The 19,241-nt window shown below is 56.0% G+C and overlaps 2 protein-coding genes and 1 non-coding gene across 4 annotated transcripts; 2 read left to right on the top strand and 1 right to left on the bottom strand.

Annotated features, from left to right (window-relative positions):
* Window positions 1-881: 881 nt before the first annotated feature.
* On the bottom strand, window positions 882-5,428 carry TRMT2A (tRNA methyltransferase 2A). 2 transcript variants are annotated; one of them, XM_077160401.1, is made up of 12 exons: window positions 5,117-5,428; window positions 4,431-4,975; window positions 4,147-4,255; window positions 3,758-3,939; window positions 3,457-3,571; window positions 3,224-3,339; window positions 3,035-3,146; window positions 2,107-2,229; window positions 1,900-1,975; window positions 1,605-1,721; window positions 1,410-1,506; window positions 882-1,312 (listed from the first exon to the last, which is right to left on the bottom strand). In XM_077160401.1, exons 1-12 carry the CDS (start codon window positions 5,153-5,155, stop codon window positions 1,108-1,110), a joined length of 1,836 nt encoding a protein of 611 aa, XP_077016516.1. In that variant the 5' UTR covers window positions 5,156-5,428; the 3' UTR covers window positions 882-1,107. The 2 variants fall into 2 exon arrangements, with proteins under 2 accessions (XP_077016516.1, XP_077016515.1); XM_077160400.1 differs by having other exon boundaries at window positions 1,605-1,775.
* Window positions 5,425-11,624, top strand: RANBP1 (RAN binding protein 1). The gene is made up of 6 exons (XM_077160402.1): window positions 5,425-5,708; window positions 6,997-7,133; window positions 8,670-8,827; window positions 9,923-10,051; window positions 10,809-10,874; window positions 11,196-11,624. Exons 1-6 carry the CDS (start codon window positions 5,694-5,696, stop codon window positions 11,330-11,332), a joined length of 642 nt encoding a protein of 213 aa, XP_077016517.1. The 5' UTR covers window positions 5,425-5,693; the 3' UTR covers window positions 11,333-11,624.
* On the top strand, window positions 10,913-11,037 carry LOC143685449 (small nucleolar RNA SNORA77). Its single transcript, XR_013176673.1, has one exon. It is a non-coding gene; the product is annotated as a small nucleolar RNA SNORA77 (small nucleolar RNA).
* Window positions 11,625-19,241: the final 7,617 nt, after the last annotated feature.

The raw sequence follows: 19,241 nt of genomic DNA on the forward strand, positions 1-19,241 counted from the left end.
GAGCCAGAGGACTGGGTAGCCCCACCCTGAGTTCAGCATGGAACCAGCAAGCCAACTCCAACATTCGTGGGGGGGTTCCCAAAATCCCATTTATCACCACCCTTCTCCCAGAGGACAGACAGCACAGCCCACCCTGTTGAGCACACAGACCCACAAGTCCTTGTTGCCCAAGATGTCCCAGATGGCATATAACAAAGAGGGTGAGAAAACCACCCAAAACCAGCCTGTCCCGTGCTTTCCCAGACACTGGGCTCGTGCAGTAAGACCTGTGCAGCAAATTGCTATACAACATGGAAACACACACCCTCCAGGAGTGACCTGCACAGGACAAAGGAACGGGGAAGACCCACCCAAGCCCACCCAGGCAGACCACTGCTTGGCAGCTCTGTGCCCTTCCTCGCTTAGTCTCGGAGATGAGGAACACCTGCCCTGACCGGGCGCTGAGCCTTGATACACCACAAGGGGTGGGGGCTCTGCCAGGGAACTGCCTTTCTGCCGCCCAAAGGCTGGGGCTGACTAAGCTCACCATGTGTTCCAACCTCTTGCAAAACAAACACATTGAAGACCTGCTTACAGATGAGCGTAAATGGAAACATAACAAAAACCTGTATACGAAGAATGAAAACATAAACCCTCTACACAAACAAGCAACAGAGGAGCCAGATGGGCCTGCGGCTGGGTGTTGCAGAGGAATTAGGGAAGCAATCCCATGGGAACCCACCCAGTCCAGAACAGCCCCACGCCCTCCTGGGGAAGTTCCTGTGCCTGCCATGGCTAGGCGGGCTCTCAGCTGGGCCTGGGGCCAGCAGGAGCCAGAACTTCACACTGTGCCCATGGAGTGGCCCTGGTATACCATGGCACTGATCACCAGAGAATTGTCCTTAGTTCAGCAGCGGTTTATTGAGGCCCAGCTCATGGGGCTGAGGGGAGTGGGAGGCTGCTGGTGCCCGCTCTGCCCTTCCGGCCGGGGGTCCCGTGGCCTATGCAGCCAAGGCTGTCCTCTGCATGAGCAGGGGTGTAGGCAGGGCCCGTGGAGAGCCCCAGCACGCCAGGCCAGTGCTGTTCTCAAGTCCAGCTTCCAGTGGTCCCAGAGTTGGCCTCAGAGGCCTAGGAAGATGTGGGGGCCCCAGTCTCCTGGGAGGTGTCCAGGGGCCCTGGCGGGGGCAGGGCCCCTGCACCATCAGGGTGCTCCACTCGCTCGAACAGGATGAGCATTTCGCAGTGTGGGGTTTGCGGAAACAGGTCCACGGCCACCGCCTTGACCGGCCGGAAAGGCATCCCCTTCACACGGTTGGAAGGGGCCCTGCAGAGGCTGTGGGGTGGGGGTGGACGGGGCGTCAGGCCAGCCGAGGGTTCCTATGGGAGGCCCTGGGGCCCAGCCCTGATCGACCACCCCCTTTCCTACTCACTCCACAAAGTTGCCCATGGCCGCCCGGGGGTTGCAGGAGATGTAGAGGAGCCGCCTCAGGTTCTCAGCTCTGCGCACAGCCAGGAGCACCTTGGAGTCTGAGCACAGACAGATGGGGGCCCAGTCACTGAGGCCCACTCCCCGAGGGCAGCAACCTCAAGGTGAGGTGGATAGGGGGCCAGGAGAGGGTACTCACGCAGGCCAGCGCGGGGCGGGTCCAGGACAGCGACGAGCTGTTGGGCAGCCAGTCTGCTCACCAGGGCAGGCACCAGGTCCTCGGCTCTCCCGCAGTGGAACTCAACGTTGCTCAGCTCTGGGGACAGTGTGGCAGCTGTGAGGACCTGCCGGCCTCCTGCTGTCCTGCCCCCTGGACGGTGGGTGCACTTAGGATCACGGGAAGCTGTTCTGTGCCCTTTGACCCCAGCAGAGGCCCTAGAGGCTGTGCTGGGGGGCACCTATCACCTCGTCCTCCCGGGCCCACCTGCCCTCACCGTTCATGTGGGCATTTGCCCGGGCGTCTTCCACAGCCTCCTGGCACAGCTCAACCCCAATTACCCTCTTCACCTTCTGAAAAGGAAGAGTAGCAGGCCAGTAGCTCCCCACCTGGAGGCTTCCTGCACAGGGCCAGGTGGGTGAGAAAAGGCCCTGGGGCCCAGGCAGGGTCCACGGGCAGGCGGGAAGGGGACAGCAGGGCTCACCCGGGCCAGCGCCAGGCCTATGGTGCCGGTGCCACAGCACACGTCCAGCACTGTGCTGCCTGCGTCCAGCTGGGCCCACTCTTGGACCACAGTGTAGAGCACCTCGGCTGCTGGCGTGTTCACCTGGAGCAGCGGTGGGCAGGAAACGTCACACACGCTGCCCAGAGGCTACCCCTCCTTGGACCCCACCCCCGGCAGCACCCAGACGCCCAGCACAGCCCCTCCTACTGTGACCTCATGACCTTTCTGCACCCATCCTTTGCCATCAGCAGCACTGAGCCTCCCACCAGCTCCCCACCTCTAGCGCCCCACTTGTGAGTGCCCAGGCCCTCTCGGACGGGCCCTCTGTCCACACAAAAGCACTAACCTCACGGGTCTTGTGGCTTTAAAGACCAAGTAAACTCCCTGATCTACCTCCCAGGTAGAAGCAGCTGACTTTCTGAGCACCGGCCCCCAGGCCTTGGGGACTCATGTGCCAGCACACCAGCCTTCCCCTCCCAGCAAACGGCACTGCCAGCTTTTCAGCTCAGACAAAACCCCAGGTAAACAGACACCCCGTGAAAACAAGAGACCACCTGCCCCTTCCCCTACCCCCATTTCCCTGCAGCAGCAAGGCTGAGATTTAGGGGTTACCCTGGCCCCAAGACTGCAAGGGCCTCCCTGGTGCTGTGCCCAGAGGCACCTTGGTAGGTGTGCTGCCCTCGCCTCCCAGGACAGAGGGGGCTGCTGCAACATGAAGGCTGTCACCCTGCTGCCAAGACTCAATTTCTGGCAGTTCACGCAGTCTGCCCTCATAAATGCCTGCTGGGAGGCACCTCCCCAGAGCTTTGACCGTGGCCCGGGCCTGCCCTGTCCCCACCCTGTCCCACTCTACCCCACCCGTCATCCTCCCATGGGCACTTGAAACCCACGGAGATGCCAGGCGCACCTGGAAGAAGGCATGAGGAGAGATCTGAAAAGTGAGCCCCAGCAGGTCCTCGTGGATGTACTTGTCCCCAGCCACGTGCTCCAGGGGCAGGTCCCCCTGGCTGGGGGTCTTTCTGTAGAGGTTGGGGATGGATCCATCAGCCTGGCCGACCAACGCAGGTACCCGCCCTGGCCCACCCTGGCCACTCACCGCTGCCCCTCCTCCACGAAGTACAGGCAGGTCACCCCACTGGCCCTGCCCGGCCCTTCTACGAAGTGCTGGGTGAGAGAGGCCTTCAGCTCTGCCAGCTCTTCTTGGCTCAGCTTCTGGGGTTGCAGAATAAGGCCTCGTCAGGGAATGCTGCCTGCACTGGCCTGGGGCATCCCCAACACATCTGAGCTGAGGAAGCACCTCTCCACCCCCGTGAGACCCCTGACTGGTACCTGGGGGTGAAAGTAGGCAATGGCCATGGCCTGGCTGCGGCGGCTGGTGCGAACAGTGAGCTGCCTCCAGTGGCCTGTATATGTCTCTGGGTTGTATGCTGAGTATGGGCTGGACCTGGGGAGGCCAAGGGTGGCTCTGAGCTGGCAGTGTTCCAAGCCGCCTGCCTGCCCAGGATTGGGGCACAGCCACCCAACTCACCAGCTGCCCATCTTCTCAGAGACAGTGGGATCTCCAGCTCCCCAGGGCAGGACCCCAAGGGCCCGCAGGAGGTCCCTGCTTCCCAAGCACCTATGTTCTTACCGGATAAACTCCTGAAAAGCCTTCACCACCCGTTTCGCAGCCTCAGGGATGTGCATGGTGTCGAAAGGGGATGCCACGGCACACGTCCCGCCCTTGTACTTGCCAAGCCGGCAGCCGACAGTGTTGTCCTCTCCGTCCACTCCCACGCCGACCAGAAACTCACACTTATTGCGATACTCAGTCTACACGAGGAAAGGGGGACAGGGAAAGGCATGCCTGACCCCACTCAGCATCAAGCACTCGCCAACAGGGCATCGCGGGTAACAAGGCACCTGGCATGAGACTGACAACTGCTAAATCACATCACAAGCGAGGAAAGGGATAAAAAGTAGAAGAGAAGGTTGTAAGAGAGTGGGATGAAGGCTGTGACTGCATCAACCAGACCTAACCTGCAGAGGTGACGGCCTGACCCCCTCCAGCGGGCAGCAGGCCTTGTTATGCTTGTGCCTCTGTGCAAGCAGCCACGGCAGCAGGGCGCGGTTGGTACTCCCGATTTCCCTGCAGGACAGGTCGGCCGCAGTTGGACTCGGGCCACCGTGCAGCCCTTCCCTCCACATGCCCAAGCTCTTGCGCACCTCCCTCCGGACCTCACTGCCTAACTCTGGGTTGCAGTGGTCTCCACGCTGAGGGGTGGCGAGGGCAGAGTAGGCCACGGGGACACATCCATACTCACTTGGCCAGCTTCTGCAGCACCTGCTCACACTCTCTGCGCTTCTGCTCCAGCTGCTCCGCGTAAGGCACTGTCCAAAGTGGGGTGACCACGTCTGCGATGCACGTGGCCGGGAGCAACCCCTCACCCTCCTGCCGCTTCTTCCTGGCTATAGGGTCGGCCTTGGGCCTGGCCAGGCGCACGCTGAGCGGGCGGCCCTTCCAGAGGGCGCCATGCAGCACACTCAGGGCCCGGTCCCGCTCCGAGGCGTTGCGAAAGGTCACGAAGGCGCAGGGCGGCTGCCCGAACAACTTGGTCTTGTGGGGTCGCAGCCCGAAGCGACCCAGGAAGCGCCGTACGTCGCTGAAGCTGGCGTGGCGGGGCACGTTCTGCAGCTCCAGCTTGAAGATCTCCGAGGTGAACAGGTCGTCTCGGATGTAGCCGTAGAGCCCGGGCTCTGGGCTGGCAGCCGCCGGGGCTCCAGCCTCTTCCCCATCCTGCGCGGGCTGCGGGGGGCTGCCCTGCGCTTCGCTGCGATCCTGCAGGCAGTCCTCCATGGGCTTGGGGCCCTGCGTGGGCACGGCAGGCGCTAGGAACGAGAGCGCCGGCTCCAACAGGCCCCCATCCCCACCCCACCCGGCTGCACGCCCGGACCCGCTTCCGTGTCACCCCCATGCCTCCACCGCGCCCCACCCCCACCCCGGTCGGACCTCCTTTGACTTGGCTTCGTGGTCGGACGTGGCACTCATTGTCCTCCCGTTGCCATGTCCTGGGACCCACGGGAGGCGCCGCCGCAGAGCGGGGACGGGACTCGAAGCTCGGGGCTCTGCTCCGAGCTCTGACCTCGGGCTACGCAGCCCGCCCGTCCGCCAGCGCGGGGTTCCGTGCCGCACTTCTCTAGAGGCCCGGCTTCTGGCGACGTCATCGCCACGCGCCGCACCCGAACCGCGTCCTCCCTCGCCAACGCGAGTGGCTCCGGGCCGCGGGGCGGAAGTGCGCGCGGGGGCCGCCGGGAGTGCGCGGGAAGCCCGGGGTGGGCGGGACAATGAGAGCGTCCGCCGCCTGGGTCAATAAAGCTGCGCTGGTTTTGAATCGCCGCGCGTTTCCCGCCGCAGGGGTCAGGGGTCAGAGTTCGGGTCACCGCGCGGAGGGAAGAGCGGGCGGGCGGTAGGTGCTGGCGCCAGACGCGGAGGGAAGGAGCCCCGACCAGCCGCCGAGAGGCCGCGGAGCCAGCCACGACCGAGCCAGCCGAGCCGCCGCCGCCGCCGCCGCCGCCGCCGCGCCCCCATGGCGTCCGCCAAGGTACGGCGGGGCTGGGCCTGGGCGGGTGGGACCGAGGGGCCGGGACCGCTACCGGCAACCACGTGGGTGGCCCCGCGTCGCCAACCCCCGCCGGCCGGCAGGGAGCGCGGCCTGCGGGCACGCGGGGGCTTAGGGCTGCGGGGAGCGCGGCCTGCGGGCACGCGGGGCCTAGGGCGCGGGTTGGGGGTTGCGGGGCGCCCGCGTGACCTTGGGGCGGCTCCGGGGAGGCTCGGCCGCCCTAGTTCCTCGGTCTCGAATTCGCCGACCCCGCCTTCCGGGGCCGCGCACAGGGCGGCGGGGTCCCCTCGGGGGCCAAGCATCCCTTGCCGCCGCCGCCCACGCAGCCCCCCCATTCATTCCGTCCTAGCGCCCTGATGCCCCGCGGGCCAATGGTGGTGGAGGCCCGCGTTGCAGCGGGGTGGACGGGCCCCCGGTCTTGCGGATCCTGGGCGGGGGCGGCTTTGTTGGCTGTCTGTGTCGGCGCGGTGTGCTGACCGCCGCAGTGCCTCCAGACCCCGGAAAGGGGGCCCGAAGCGGGTTACCTTTTCCTTCCTGGCACAAGTCTCGTCACCAAGCCTCGGCGGGTCTTGCGCATTGGTAGATGACTAAGGCACACGTTTTATGAAACTTGGACCCAAAATACGGTATTTTCTGCTTTGTGACTCAACGCCCTGAACTAGAGTTTACGATTATTAGTTGCGTAGTGATTCCTTAAAGCCCGATAAAATTGCTGGCAAAGCTGCGTATTCCGTGTGAAATAACGGCGCTTCCATAGTAGACTTTTTATCTTTCAAAAGGAGGAGAAAGGAAATGTTATGCCAAGTATATTTGTTCCCAGTGCCCTCTTCTAAGTAAGTAAGAGCACATATGTTTCTGGCTTGCTTCATGGGGAATCCACAGCCCGAACCCATGGTTCACGCATCACATCCTTTTGTGCCCACACAACAGAATCATCTGCATTTGGCAGACAAGGAATCTGGAAACTGAGGCCCAAAGAGACTAGAGGGTGTCTGCCGGGCCACTCACTCGACAAGTGGGTGGTTGCGTCCTGGGAGTCTGTCTGTCTGCAAATGTGACTAATTTGTGTGTTGGGGGAGCGGTGTGATATCCAGTGTCTCACATTCACACGCACCTGGTGATTCTCTGGAGGTGCACATAAGTGCAAACCATTCTCAGTGAAAGGCTGTGGGCTACTTTCTTCCCTGGGGGTGAGTCCGCCCTCTTTTCCGAGGCCCTGCAGCCCTGCCTCGTGGGTAGTAGTGTCACCTCTTGGCCTGTCCTTCCCCAGGACACTCAGGAGGACCATGACACCTCCACCGAGAATGCAGACGAGTCCAACCACGACCCCCAGTTTGAGCCTATTGTTTGTCTTCCCGAGCAAGAAATCAAAACCCTGGAAGAAGACGAAGAAGAACTTTTTAAAATGTAAGTAGGCCAACAGTCCCTTTGGTGTAAACTCAAAATTGTGGTTTTTACGTTTGCCAAATATTCTGCCTCTCCTTTAACTAGCTCAGGGCTATTTGGAGAGAGTACCTAGGTTTGCAGGAGAACTGATCTTATGTGGAAGTTCAGAGCTACAACTGGGATTAGTTCACTTCATTAAGCCTCTATGGAGTCTCCCCCCAACTTCCTCCTGTCGCATCACTGCTGTTCTGTCCCCCAGCTTGTCTCCCCAGCTCTCATTTCTTGGCCCCTTCCTTGGTTGAGCAACGAATCTCAGCCTTTGCCTTGTGTAGGCCATTGGCAGTTAACCTCATGAATTCCGGCTCGTAATATTTTAAAACCTAAAAGGTAAGACCTAGAATCACATGGCAAGACGGGTGATGTTTGGATACAGTTGTCAGGATTATTTTTTACTTTTTTAAAACCACAAAAGTTGTGTCTCATTCATAACTCAAGTGCATTGCCCTGATGTCAGGTGTAAGCGCTGTACTGAGGGATGTACAGCAAAGCACCCATGAACAGGTCACAGCACTGCTGGTCTGCGCCTGCTGCCAGGCTCCCAGGTGTGGGGGACACTGGATTCTGCTCAGGGTAGTGGAAGTAAGGTGGCTTTCATGCGCAACCTGTATAGGAACTCTTGTTCTGGAAGGTTCGAATGCTTTGCTGTGGGGCTGCAAGGGAGGAGAGGCAGAATCACCACACAGTGGTGGCCTTTCCTGCCCAGGGGAGGGGCGCTGGAGGGGGCAGCCCCCTCTCGTCATAGAGAGGAGTGGCCATCTTCCTGGAGCCACTGGTTTGCCAGGTGGGAGGTGGCTCTGGGTGAGGGCTTGCAGGAACCCTAACCCTAAGCCTACTTCTGTGGGATAGGTGTGCTTCTGGGTACTGGAAGGGAGCGAGGCCGCAGATTGGGGCATTGTGTCTTGGCCTTTGGCTCCCAAGGGCTGTCTCGATCAACCACCTGGTAAGGATGGAGACTCCCTTAATGGACTTGAGATTAGGGAGAGAACAGTCTCCTGCCCTGTACCCAGGAATCTGGCAGAAAGGGACTACCAGAGGCGGGCAGCAGGCTAGGGTGTTGGTGTGTGCCCAGGGCATGGCTGTGGAGCTCTCTGCAGGGTGAGGACCAGGGCCTTGGCTTCTGAATGGCTGAGAGGGTGGCCGTGCGAAGTGCTGCTTCTGGGCAGAAGTTCTCTCTGAACTGGGAGCTGATTGCAGCTTCCATGCTGTTCACTTCATGAGGGCACCTGCTGTTGTGGCCCCACAGGTTAAGGAGAATTTGCCCTGCACCAGCCAGAGGACGTGCCCGTGCTCTCAGGGCGGCCACTAAGCCCACCTGGGGCTGTCTGTACCCTGACTTTGGGGCCAGACCTGTTCCGTTGGGAATAACATCACCTGGTCTTCTTCCTGGGCTCCTTGGAGGTGTTTGGATATCTATCCTTGGGTGGGAAGGAGAGCAGCCCTCGGACCCCGAAGCTGCTTGTCCCGGTGTCTAAGCTCCCATCTGATGACCCCCTGAAGGCGGGCGAAGCTGTTCCGGTTTGCTTCGGAAAGTGACCTCCCCGAGTGGAAGGAGCGTGGCACAGGCGACGTCAAACTCCTGAAGCACAAGGAGAAGGGGACCATCCGGCTGCTCATGCGCAGGGACAAGACCCTGAAGGTCTGCGCCAACCACTACAGTAGGTGCCCGGGCAGCGCGTGGGACCCGGGAAGGAATGCCTCCTGGGAGGGAGGCTCCCTTGGCGCAAGGCTTGGGTTGTGTGGGCCCAGGAGCCTCGGGAGACCTGTGAGGATCTGGGAAGGGATATGTGGGGCTTTGCTCGTGGTGAAGAGATGATGCTGGCATCTGGGTGCAGTGATATAGGAGCTCACACCAACCCAGTGCTGTCTCAGCATGTGCTGGGCGTAGCAGGCTGGAGCACGAGGTGGTGCAGAGAGGGGCTCTGTCCCGGCTGTGTGGCCTGGGAATGGGGCAGGATATGCCCCAAGCCTCACAGAGCTGGGTCTGCAGTACTCTCCAGTCCCCCCTTAACAAGCCCCCGGAATGGGCCCTGGCTCCAGGGTTCTACTCTACACAGACACATTCTGCTCCCAGGGAAGGTCCAGACCCCTCTGGGTCCTCCTTGTGGACTGGAGCTCTGTTCCCCTGTGGCCGCAGGCCAGCCCTCATCCTGGTGTCGGGTGGAGCTCTCACTCCCCTGGATGGGGGGTGCTGTGTGGGGGCGTAGGGAGAGCGGGAGCCCCAGTGTCTCAGGATCTCAGGCTATACACACAGACTTGGACAGAGTTGGGTCCCCTGAGAGTTCTATGTTTAAGTGTCCCCATTCACCTAGGCCTGGGGAGCGGCAGCTGCTGCAGACAAACACGCCCAAAGGGCAGCTACCTGTTTGATGCAGGCCCTCGCTCCCCTGGGCACTGGGCTGGGCTCTGAGGCCCAGCGTGGGGATCCCATCCAGCTGTGCTATCCTTGCCTCAACCTCATGGCTGTGTGCAAGGTCCCACAGATATGGGCTCTGGGCATTGGAAGACTCAGGGGTGGGGAGGGGCCCTTGGGTCTTCATGCCCCCACCCTCCACCCCCCCCCCACCCCCAGTCGTCAGGGCACCCCTCATGGTGGGTGGGCCCCTACAACACCGCTGAGGCTGGGAGGACAGGCCAGGAGCACAGCTGCCTTGAGCCCTCGTCCATGGTCCTGAAGCTGTGGGTCTGTGCAGGCCCTGGGGGAGGGGCGGATGGGGGAGCTGTGCCCAGGCCTCACAATCTTGTCTCCCCAGTCACACCGCTGATGGAGCTGAAGCCGAACGCGGGCAGCGACCGGGCCTGGGTCTGGAACACCCATGCAGATTTTGCCGACGAGTGCCCCAAGCCAGAGCTGCTGGCCATCCGGTTCCTCAATGCTGAGAGTAAGCTGCCTGGGGCGGACGCAGGGCGGGTGCAGGGCTGGCTATGCCGTGCAGGATGCTTGCTCCCAGGGCGTTGCCGGGTGGCATCAAGCACAGCAAGTTTCCCCTTAAAGCCGGAGTGTCTGCACCCTGAGGCCACTAAGGGGCTCCCCTAAGCATCCTTATCATTGCCGGGTGCTGTAGCTTTTTGTCCAAGCTACTGTGGCCCTTGGGTGTTGTGGGAAGTGAGACCAACTCTGGGACCAGCCCCACAGCCGGCTCTCGAGCAGGCGTGCGCAGACACACAGGCGTATCTCGTTCTTGCCCCATGCTCCGGAGGTCTGGGTGCTGCCCTCCTCGCCCTTGCCCTGGGCTCCTTCCCACCCACATTTCAGCTCCCCAGCCAGGGCAGGCCTGCTTGGTCAGTGCCTCACAGGGTGGCACATGCCCTCAGGGCCACCTGGGCAGACTTGTCCCCTGCCTGAATTTCCCAAAGCGGCACCTGGCAGGCTCTGGGGGCAGGTGGAGGCCTTGTGGAGCCGAGCTGCAGGCCTAGAAGGACAACAGGCCCCCACTCCAGTCTGTTGGGCCTGGTGCTTCCTTCCGAAGGGCTAGGGCAGCAGGCATCTGCCTTGGGACTTGGTGCCCTGTGGCCGCACGGCCTGCAGCCTGATAGCCTGGGTTGTCCTCCCAGGGAGCCTCCTCTTCAGGTCACACCCTCATGTTCCTGTGTTGGGACTACTCAGAATTCTTAACTGTTTTTTCTTTTTCTTTCTAGATGCACAGAAATTCAAAAAGAAATTTGAGGAATGCAGGAAAGAGATCGAAGAGAGAGAAAAGAAAGGTGCCTTGGTGTCCTGTGGGGCGGGGTGGGGGCTCCTTGCAGACTCACTCTGCATCCGACTGTAGCCCCAGTCTGGGTGCTTTTTTCGTCTGCCACAGAAAGGCCCAGCTGTTGTGAGGGCCACTACCTGTCGGTGGCACTGCAGCGGCGGGGGGACATGGCCCTCCTTGGGGAGGCACCATCCCCGAGTGACCCGGCAAGGCCAGCTGAGCCTCCTGGGGCCCCCAGATTGAGGCGTAGGGCCGGCCTGGGCCCCAGTGGGCTCCCCCCAGGTATGTGCAGCCTCAGTCACACATCTCTGTCTTTCTGTCTCTGCTGCAGGCCTGGGCAACAACGGCAGTGCCGAAAAGGTGGCTGAGAAGCTAGAAGCTCTCTCGGTGAAGGAGGAGAGCCAGGAGGGCCCCGGGAACAAGGAGTCTGAAGACGAGACCAAGGAGAAAGTTGAAGAGAAGCAATAAATTGTCTTAACCTATTCCCTTTTCCTTCCTTTTTCTTTTTTTCTCTCCCCCCCCCTTTTTTTTTGTTCCCACCCCTTCTTTTCTGTTTGTTTTTTACAAGGGACTTTATATAAAGAACTGAATCCCATCCCAACATTCAGGTTGTTTTTTCTAAGTTTTTACCCTGTCGAAGATGACTTCAGCAAATCCATTCCCCAGTCATGAAAATGTACTGTGCTAACTTTCTTTTCCATAGTGGAAACACTTATTTATAGTCATCAAAAATAGTGAATAAAAACACATTTGAAAACAACGTCTGGTAGAATTATGTAGAGAAAGCCAAACAAACCCGTCCCCTCCTTCCTCTTTAAAGGCCCAGGTCTCCCGGTTTGTGACTTTGACCCAACACAGAATAAATCCTAACTTCCCTAAGCCGCCCTGTGAGGCAAACAAACCCTCGGCTAGCCAGCAGGGACGAGGCTCCTTTCCTTTATGTCTGTAAACCTAGTTTCCCATCCCTGGAACCCCAAAGCTACTTCTCTTCTTGCAATTGATCTAGCTTCCTTTGCTGCAGCAGAGTGTTAGTGTCACTGATACGATGGCGAAACCTGTATGTTATACTCCAGTTTGCCTCTAGACAAATTTGTTGAGATGTAGAAGCCCCTCTGGGACTGCGGGCTCCAGTGGAGACCCTTTTGTGTCCGCTCTCCTATGGCTGAGACCCTGCATCCCCGGTAACCCCTTTTCTTATATCTGAACCCTGCAGGGTGTGTTGCCGTTTTAGGGGGGACTTGGGCTCCATTTGTTTTTGTTTCTTCCTCCCGCTCTCTAACTTTTTCTCTTGGATACAGGGTTAGGGGCTCCAACCCAGGTGACAACAGCTGTCGGTAGTTGCCCTCCTGTGGAGTGAGCCTCCTTCCTCTACTCACTGGGGGAGACTGGGGTCAGCCTGGCATCTGCACAGCTAAGAGACCGGGGCTGAGAGACTCGATGACTGCAGTGCAGTGGGGTGCTCTTGCTCCAAAGCTCTCTCTCCCGCCACTTCTGTCTGCTGGTGCTGTGGGCCTGGGACTTTTTGTTCATGGGTGGGCCTTAGGGAAACTCTGTAGGATCAAAATCACACCTTATAAAGGGGGGATCCCAGGTTAGTATTTGGAGGCTGCTGGAAGACACGCTCCCTCCACCACAGCTTCAGTAAATGTCGATTAGAAAAAGGAAAGATCAAAACAATTAAGGGGAACAAACTGCATATCCATAGCTCCCCATTCTTGTGTGCCAGCCCTTCCCCCAAAGCTGCCCTGACCGGTTCCTCGACCCCCTGAGGGCCAGTCCAGCCTCCTTTAAAGATTAAACCCTCCACGGAAGCTGGCTTGGCTGCCCTCTTAGAGCAGAATGTAAACCCTAGGTTTAAACTGAATGGAGCTAAAAGTAAAGGTTTATCCAAATAAGGCCAGCGGTTATTCACAGAAGAATTTAGAATTCTTTTGGGGTGCATCTGACGCTGGGCTGCCCTGGCTTTTGTCAGCCTTCACACAAGCTGGTCAGACCCTACACTGCTACATCTGAGATGGCAAAACCTGGTCAGACTGACCCAGGAAGGGACCTACAAGATTCCACTTTCCACAATAGATGAGAGCCAAATAGGTCTGAGAAATAGGGCAAAGTTTCTGAACAATTACACGTCAAGCAAAGAAAATCTCAAAAGAACTCCACAGTTTACGGGGGGGGGGGGGGGGGGGCTTTAGCCTTCATGTGAAATAAATAACGACAATTTGTCCCATCTGCCAAGAGCAAAATTCTGATAAAAATATAAAAATGGAGCAAGGAGAGAAAAGCAAAGCTCTTTTATATAAACTAGAGAGTTTTGTATTTCTGTGTTTTCTGTCTGACTCGTAGCTGGAAAAATCTTTCATTTGAAACTATGAATTCTCTATTGGTCTGTCAGTATGTTTGATGTATATTTTCCTACCTCCAGGTGGTAATACTAAATTAACACATAAAACGCCTTCAAAGAGCTCTATTCAAATTGCTTAAACATAATAAGCACTTATATAAATTAATACTCAAAGCCCCAGAAATGAAGGAAACTGAACTTTTAATACTTCCATGCAAGGAGAGTATTTGTTGAAGTAAATCCAAATGTGTTATTAAAAATTCAAGTGTACACAATCTAAGTAACTTTGGCAAACAAGACTAGTTAGCAATAACTAATACTGTTGAATAAAACACTTGTCTTCCGAATTTTCAATGTCAAATACAACATAAGTATACGATTTTATTCTACTTGGGTATATTCTTCCTAAATTTATACAGGTTTACTGAGTAAATGAGCTAGCATTATACCTACTAAGTGTTTAAAATGATGAGAAATACAAATTTGTGCTTAACCAAATGCAGTTATCATTCTGGCATTTTATTTTAAGAATTACTATGTTTTTTAATCTGTTGAAGACGATTTCCAAGATATTTGGGGGAATTTACCTATGTAAGGTATGCAGGATGTGCTGCTGTAAAGGAAAAAGAGAAGTTTTGTCTTCAGATAAATTGGCTGGGTGTTGCAAAATGGGAAGCAGGAAAGTATAGGACTGAACCTTAAATGGATGTAGAAAGTTGTAGAAATTTTGTGGACCTGGATTTTGTCATGGTTATGTTGTTTCAGATTTGATTAACTTGTTTGTAAGATTTCTTAAGAGCTTTTGTGTCAAACTATGTTCATGTGAAACGAGGATTTGGTTAAGATGATGAATTTTTCTTGGATGATGGTCTGCTCTTAGAGCAATCTGTCTAGAAGGCAATGATTCTATGTCGTCAGATTCAGCTCCCTGTTGATGTTTATACTGACCTTGTCATCCTTTATTAAGAGAACAAGTCCTCTTTTTTTCTTTTTTTTGCATGGGCAGGCATCAGGAATCGAACCCGGGTCCCCAGCGTGGCAGGCAAGAATTCTGCCACTGAGCCACCACCACAGCCCCCTACTTTTTAAAACTTATTGTCACTTTGTTAAGTAGGTGACCAACTATTGTTTATCAGTGACCTTTAATCCTGTGTTGAGACTTCATGACAACTTTTGACATTTTGTCTTCTGAAAATAAAAAAAAGAAGTCTTTTTTATTTCAAATTCCGGGATTTTCCAGGGAAAAATCACAAAAGATTTTTCTTTCACCCTATAAAAGGAAGTGCTACAAATAGTTAGGTTCATTTGATACGTTATGAGTTGCATGGAAGTATTATCAAATTAAGAGATTTTCTATCTTTGAGTTTAAATGGATACAAGTTTTATTCATACAAATATTTAGAGATTATATGAAATTCCTAGAGATTTCACAATGTCCTTACATTGTCCATGAAACATCCCCATACCGATCTGCATGATTTTAGAAAACATTACAGTGTTAGTGGCATAATTGTAGTTTTTGTTTCCTTTAAATGCTACATGCTATAAAAGAAATAACCAGATTTCCTTGTCAGTTACATTGTTTTAATCTGAGGCTCCTCTGGAGGTGCTTGCAATCAGCTACAGTTTACAGCTTCATCTTCAGAAGAAAAAACAATGGGGGTGGACCTTAAAGGAGAAGCCTAAGGAGTACATAAATTAGGTTACACCTGCTACCACAGTCCTGGGGAAGCTGTAAAGGTGGGCGTGGGTCTCATGCCTCGCCCGACGGGGCCTTTTTGGACATCTTCAAATGGACTTTACATAGCTACCCCGTTCTACGGGACACAAATATACCCTTGTTACCACATGTCTGTTTTCTGCATGTATAGAGCCTTTACCTTGTCACAAGGCTTCTGCCCTCGTAGTGGCTCAAAAGCCATTAGACTTTGTTTTCTCACCTGGGGGAATTCCTGCCCCTCAAAAGGAAGAAGCTCCTGGAACTGTAATCAAGCAACTTTGCAACGTCTCATTCATCAACCAAAGCCTCAAATCCCTACCATCCTTAGTTGCCAGGGAAAGCAGAACAAACAAAAGGTGTCTTAAAACGTAAACTGGCTGAATACCTGAACCCCATTCTCACTCTTGGCCTAGGGTCCTTCCCTTAGCCTGAAGTCCAGAAGATCCAGCCCCGCTGGAAAGCACCGGCCAGACCCCTGTGAAATCAAGATGGGAAGCCCCATGAGGTCCATTATTCCTCCTACGCTGCAGGACCCCAGGCTCCTACAGTGTGGAATTGCTGATTCTGTCCAGTCTGTGCCCAGTGCCATCTCCCACAGATCCAGGCTGCCTTTCCTGAGATGCCTCTGCAGTGGATACTGCCTGATGTTCCACCTGGGCTCTTGCTATGATGGAAAAGCCGTCAACGAAAGGCAAGGACTTCACTTGAGCTTACTGACTGCCGCTACAGCAGCACATTGACGGCAGATGGACCCTGAGGTCCAACTAAAGCATGCTCGAAGCCCTTCTCGGGAGTTCACTCTCATCTCGGAGCTTACGAGGACTCCAGAAGTGGATGCTTCTGCCCAGTATTATTTCACCATCTGTCTAAATGCTCACCCTGAAACTCGGGCAGTACCCAGTCTCCTTTCCAAGTGCCCTTCCTTTGCCATGATGCACCTTTATCGTCTCTGCACACTGCTTCTGCCTGATGTCCTCCTGCTTTGAGCACAAGTCCTCTTCCTTTAGCGCATAGCAAGTGAAAACGAAAGCAGAGTTCCTGCTGGATCTGCATCCACACCCTGCTTGATCCTAAAGCAGGTACCCCCTTACACATGTAGCTGTACCCAGATAGATCTTTCCAGAAGGACTCCGGGCTGCCCCTCCATAGCCCACCAAGATTGTGGTAACCCAGGGAACATGAGGTTCCCAGACAGATACCATTTGGTCAACTTGCTCCACTCAAGGCAAAAATTTCTTGTGGGCTGAAGGACCATGCAAAAAAAAAAAAAAAAAAAAAAAAAAAAAAAAACTGCAGCTAACAAGACTGATGGTCCTTTACCTCCTTTCAGAGTTTACACCCAATCAGCTCTGCAAGCCAACATTCCTTAAATGGAACCTGATAAGTCCTTCGAGGGCCTTGAGTGTGGACAAGTGAGTTGGGTTGTTCCTGCGGGGTGGCCGATCCCCAGGCACCTCTGACGTGCTTCCAGAGGCTGGAAACAGGCTCCAAAGACCTTTCTGCACGTGACAGTTCACGAGGAGGCTGGAGGCGGCTCTACGAGGGTCACGGAAAAACCCAGAACCGAGGCCAAACCCTTCAGGTCTTGGCATCGTTCTTGTCGCTGGGGCAGCTCTCTCCCGTGTTGGTGGATATGCCGAAATTGCAGGTGGTATTAGAAAAGATAGCCTTTAGCCACCTGTCCCTTTAACTATTAGGAATGGTAGAAAAATCTGTCCCTCTCCCAGGGCATGCCACCAGGTGATGACGTACTGGAACTGCACAAAATGACTGCAACAACCGATAGGGCAGCCCGTGCGTGCAGGTGGGGGACCCAGGGCTATTTGTAAATGACAATCGCAGTAGATGCCCGCGCAGAGAAGCCACCAAACCAGTTTAAGCTCCTGTCAGTTCTGAATGGCCTGAGTCTCTTCAGGTAGCTTCTAGGGTCAGGGGATTTTGGCTCAGAGATATCCTACAGGGACCCTTATTTTCCTCCTGAGCATAACATCCCCTGCTCATTGCCTAGTCTTTCCATCCTTAAATGCTATCTCACCAGCACTAGCTGATAAAACTGAGGATTCAAAGCCCTTGTGAACTGGACAAGGAAAATCTCAAACTTAAGCTAACTGGTGAAATTGGTGATGAAACACAGGAGGCATTTAGTGGTGAGTGAAACCAACATCATTGGCTAGGCCCTCATAACTGAGAGAATAAACGAAAGGGGGCAAATTGATAAAATTATACAGAGAAAGCGCTGGGGAACCAAACCTCCAGAACCAAAAAAATTTTTAAAAAGCCTGTGCCCTACTTCCTCTTTGAACTCTCAAGTTTCCTCTTGACATCTTTAGGGATTTGCAGTCTCTATTACGGCAGCTGGCCCAAAGCAGCCAATCAAGCCCCTGGCTCATGACATTTGTCCCCAATACAAGATAAAACCCACAGGCCTGCTCCTACAGAACGGACGAGCCCCCATCCAATTTCTAGAAATCCTTTGCCATCCCTAAAATCCTAAAACTATTGCCCTTCTTGCAGGTGAGCTGGCTTCCTTCATTGCAGCAAAACTTTGGTGTCCCAAATAAAATGCTCTAGCATACACACTTGACTCCAGTGCACCATGGGGCGAGACTGTGCACCCCCAGTGGGCAGCCGTGTACGTGTGTGTGTGTGTATATGTGCATGCTTGCACACCAGTGCACTGGGCTCCTGTAGTGGGCAGTGTCCTGGGTGCGTCTCCTGGCCTGTGTCCCCGTCCACATGGCAGGGGTTTTGTGTCTGACCCCAGTGCACGGCCACCTCTTGGGGGCGGGGGGGGGGGGCGGGTTCGGACTCAGAGCCCTGGTAGAGCCATGCTGGTCAGTGTGCCAAGCCAGGTCTCCCCTCCCCCGCCAGCCTGCAGCCACAAGCAGGTGGGCGATTTTCACCCCGGGGAGAGAGGAAGATCCCGGAGCTTTCCCACCCAAGGAGGGCGAGGGGAGCCAGCCTCCAGGTCCCAGGCCACCGCCGGGCTTCCCTCCAGCACTGGGCGCCAAATAAAGGATGCTTCCAAGCCTCCCCATGAGTCCATGCCGCTTGGGGATTTGTGTCGCAGGAGGCTTGTCCTAAGGTCATCCTAAGTGGGGAAGAGGATCTTCGAGGCGGGCAGAAGTGGCTTTTGAAAATGTGGCCTGAAGGATGAAGTGCCCTGCGACACTCCGGGCTGCTGAAACAGGGACGCTGGGGGCCTCGTCCCCTCTGTGTCTGCAGCTGCAGCGGTACCCCCAGCCCAGGGACCTCCCCGGTGGGCATGGGGCGAAATGTGAGCCAGGCAGCAGGGTCCTGAAGGGGTCTGATCTCTTCCCCCAACCCCCACCCCCCAAGCAGACCCTGGCTTAGGGCATCCGACGCCCCCTCCAGCACGGACTGGATGTTGTGACATTCCGCCTTTGGGGGTCCCACGAAAACAACAATGCCACGCGATAGAAAATTCCAGGCTGCCTTCCTTCATCACAGGCAGGGCAGTGTCTCCCAGGACACACCACCCTATGAATCCAACGGTGGCACAGAGGACCTGAGAAGACGCAGCTCTTTCTTTTTTTTTTTTGGCACTGCTGCATGTTTTGGAAAGTGGAGGGCCAGCGCTAGGGCGAGACAAAGGGCGGAAAGAGGCTTCTCATGGCCGCTGGCCCTACACCTTTCCCTTCCTGGACGTTCCAAGGAGTGACACTGGGGCTGGTATCACCTCAGGGCCCCAGCACTCACTAGGCCTGTCACCCAGTGGGGAGTGGGCTTGGAGACTGGCGCGAGGTCCTGTGTATTTTGGGTGGCCCGCTTGGGACTCCAGGCTCAGCCCAAGAAAGGAAGGGAACTGCCTGGCTCTGTGGGCCTCCCTTTGCCCAGTGATGGGGTGTCATGAACATGAGGGGGCGGGATGTGTGTGCCCAGAGGGGCTGCACGGTGGTGGTGGGGTGGGTTGCACATACATCCAAGTCCCCAGGCCCCAAGACCATGTGTGCAGAGGTGAGGAGGGGTCTGCTTCGGTTGGGGCCCCTTACCTCAAAACTCCAGTTCATGTTGGGGCCCTACGGCTGGCAGCAGGGTGTGGGATTAAGGGCTGGTTCCCACCGGATCCCCCTGCTCCTAAAGGCCTCCGGCTGCCCCCGAAAACTGGGGCTGGGTCCTTTGAGAAGGAGGGCCGGGGGAACCAGCATGGGGCAGTGTGGAAGGCAGCAGGGGAGGGGCCTTGGGGCCCTAGGAGCCCAGCTGGGAGTGGGGGGGGGGGGTCACAGGTCTGGGACAGATCCAGGCCTGGGAGGGGTCTACAGGGTCAGCAGTGGAGAGCAGACCACCACTGCCAC

Source organism: Tamandua tetradactyla, chromosome 5 (genome assembly GCF_023851605.1).
Source record: "Tamandua tetradactyla isolate mTamTet1 chromosome 5, mTamTet1.pri, whole genome shotgun sequence".
Taxonomy (NCBI): Eukaryota; Metazoa; Chordata; class Mammalia; order Pilosa; family Myrmecophagidae; genus Tamandua; species Tamandua tetradactyla.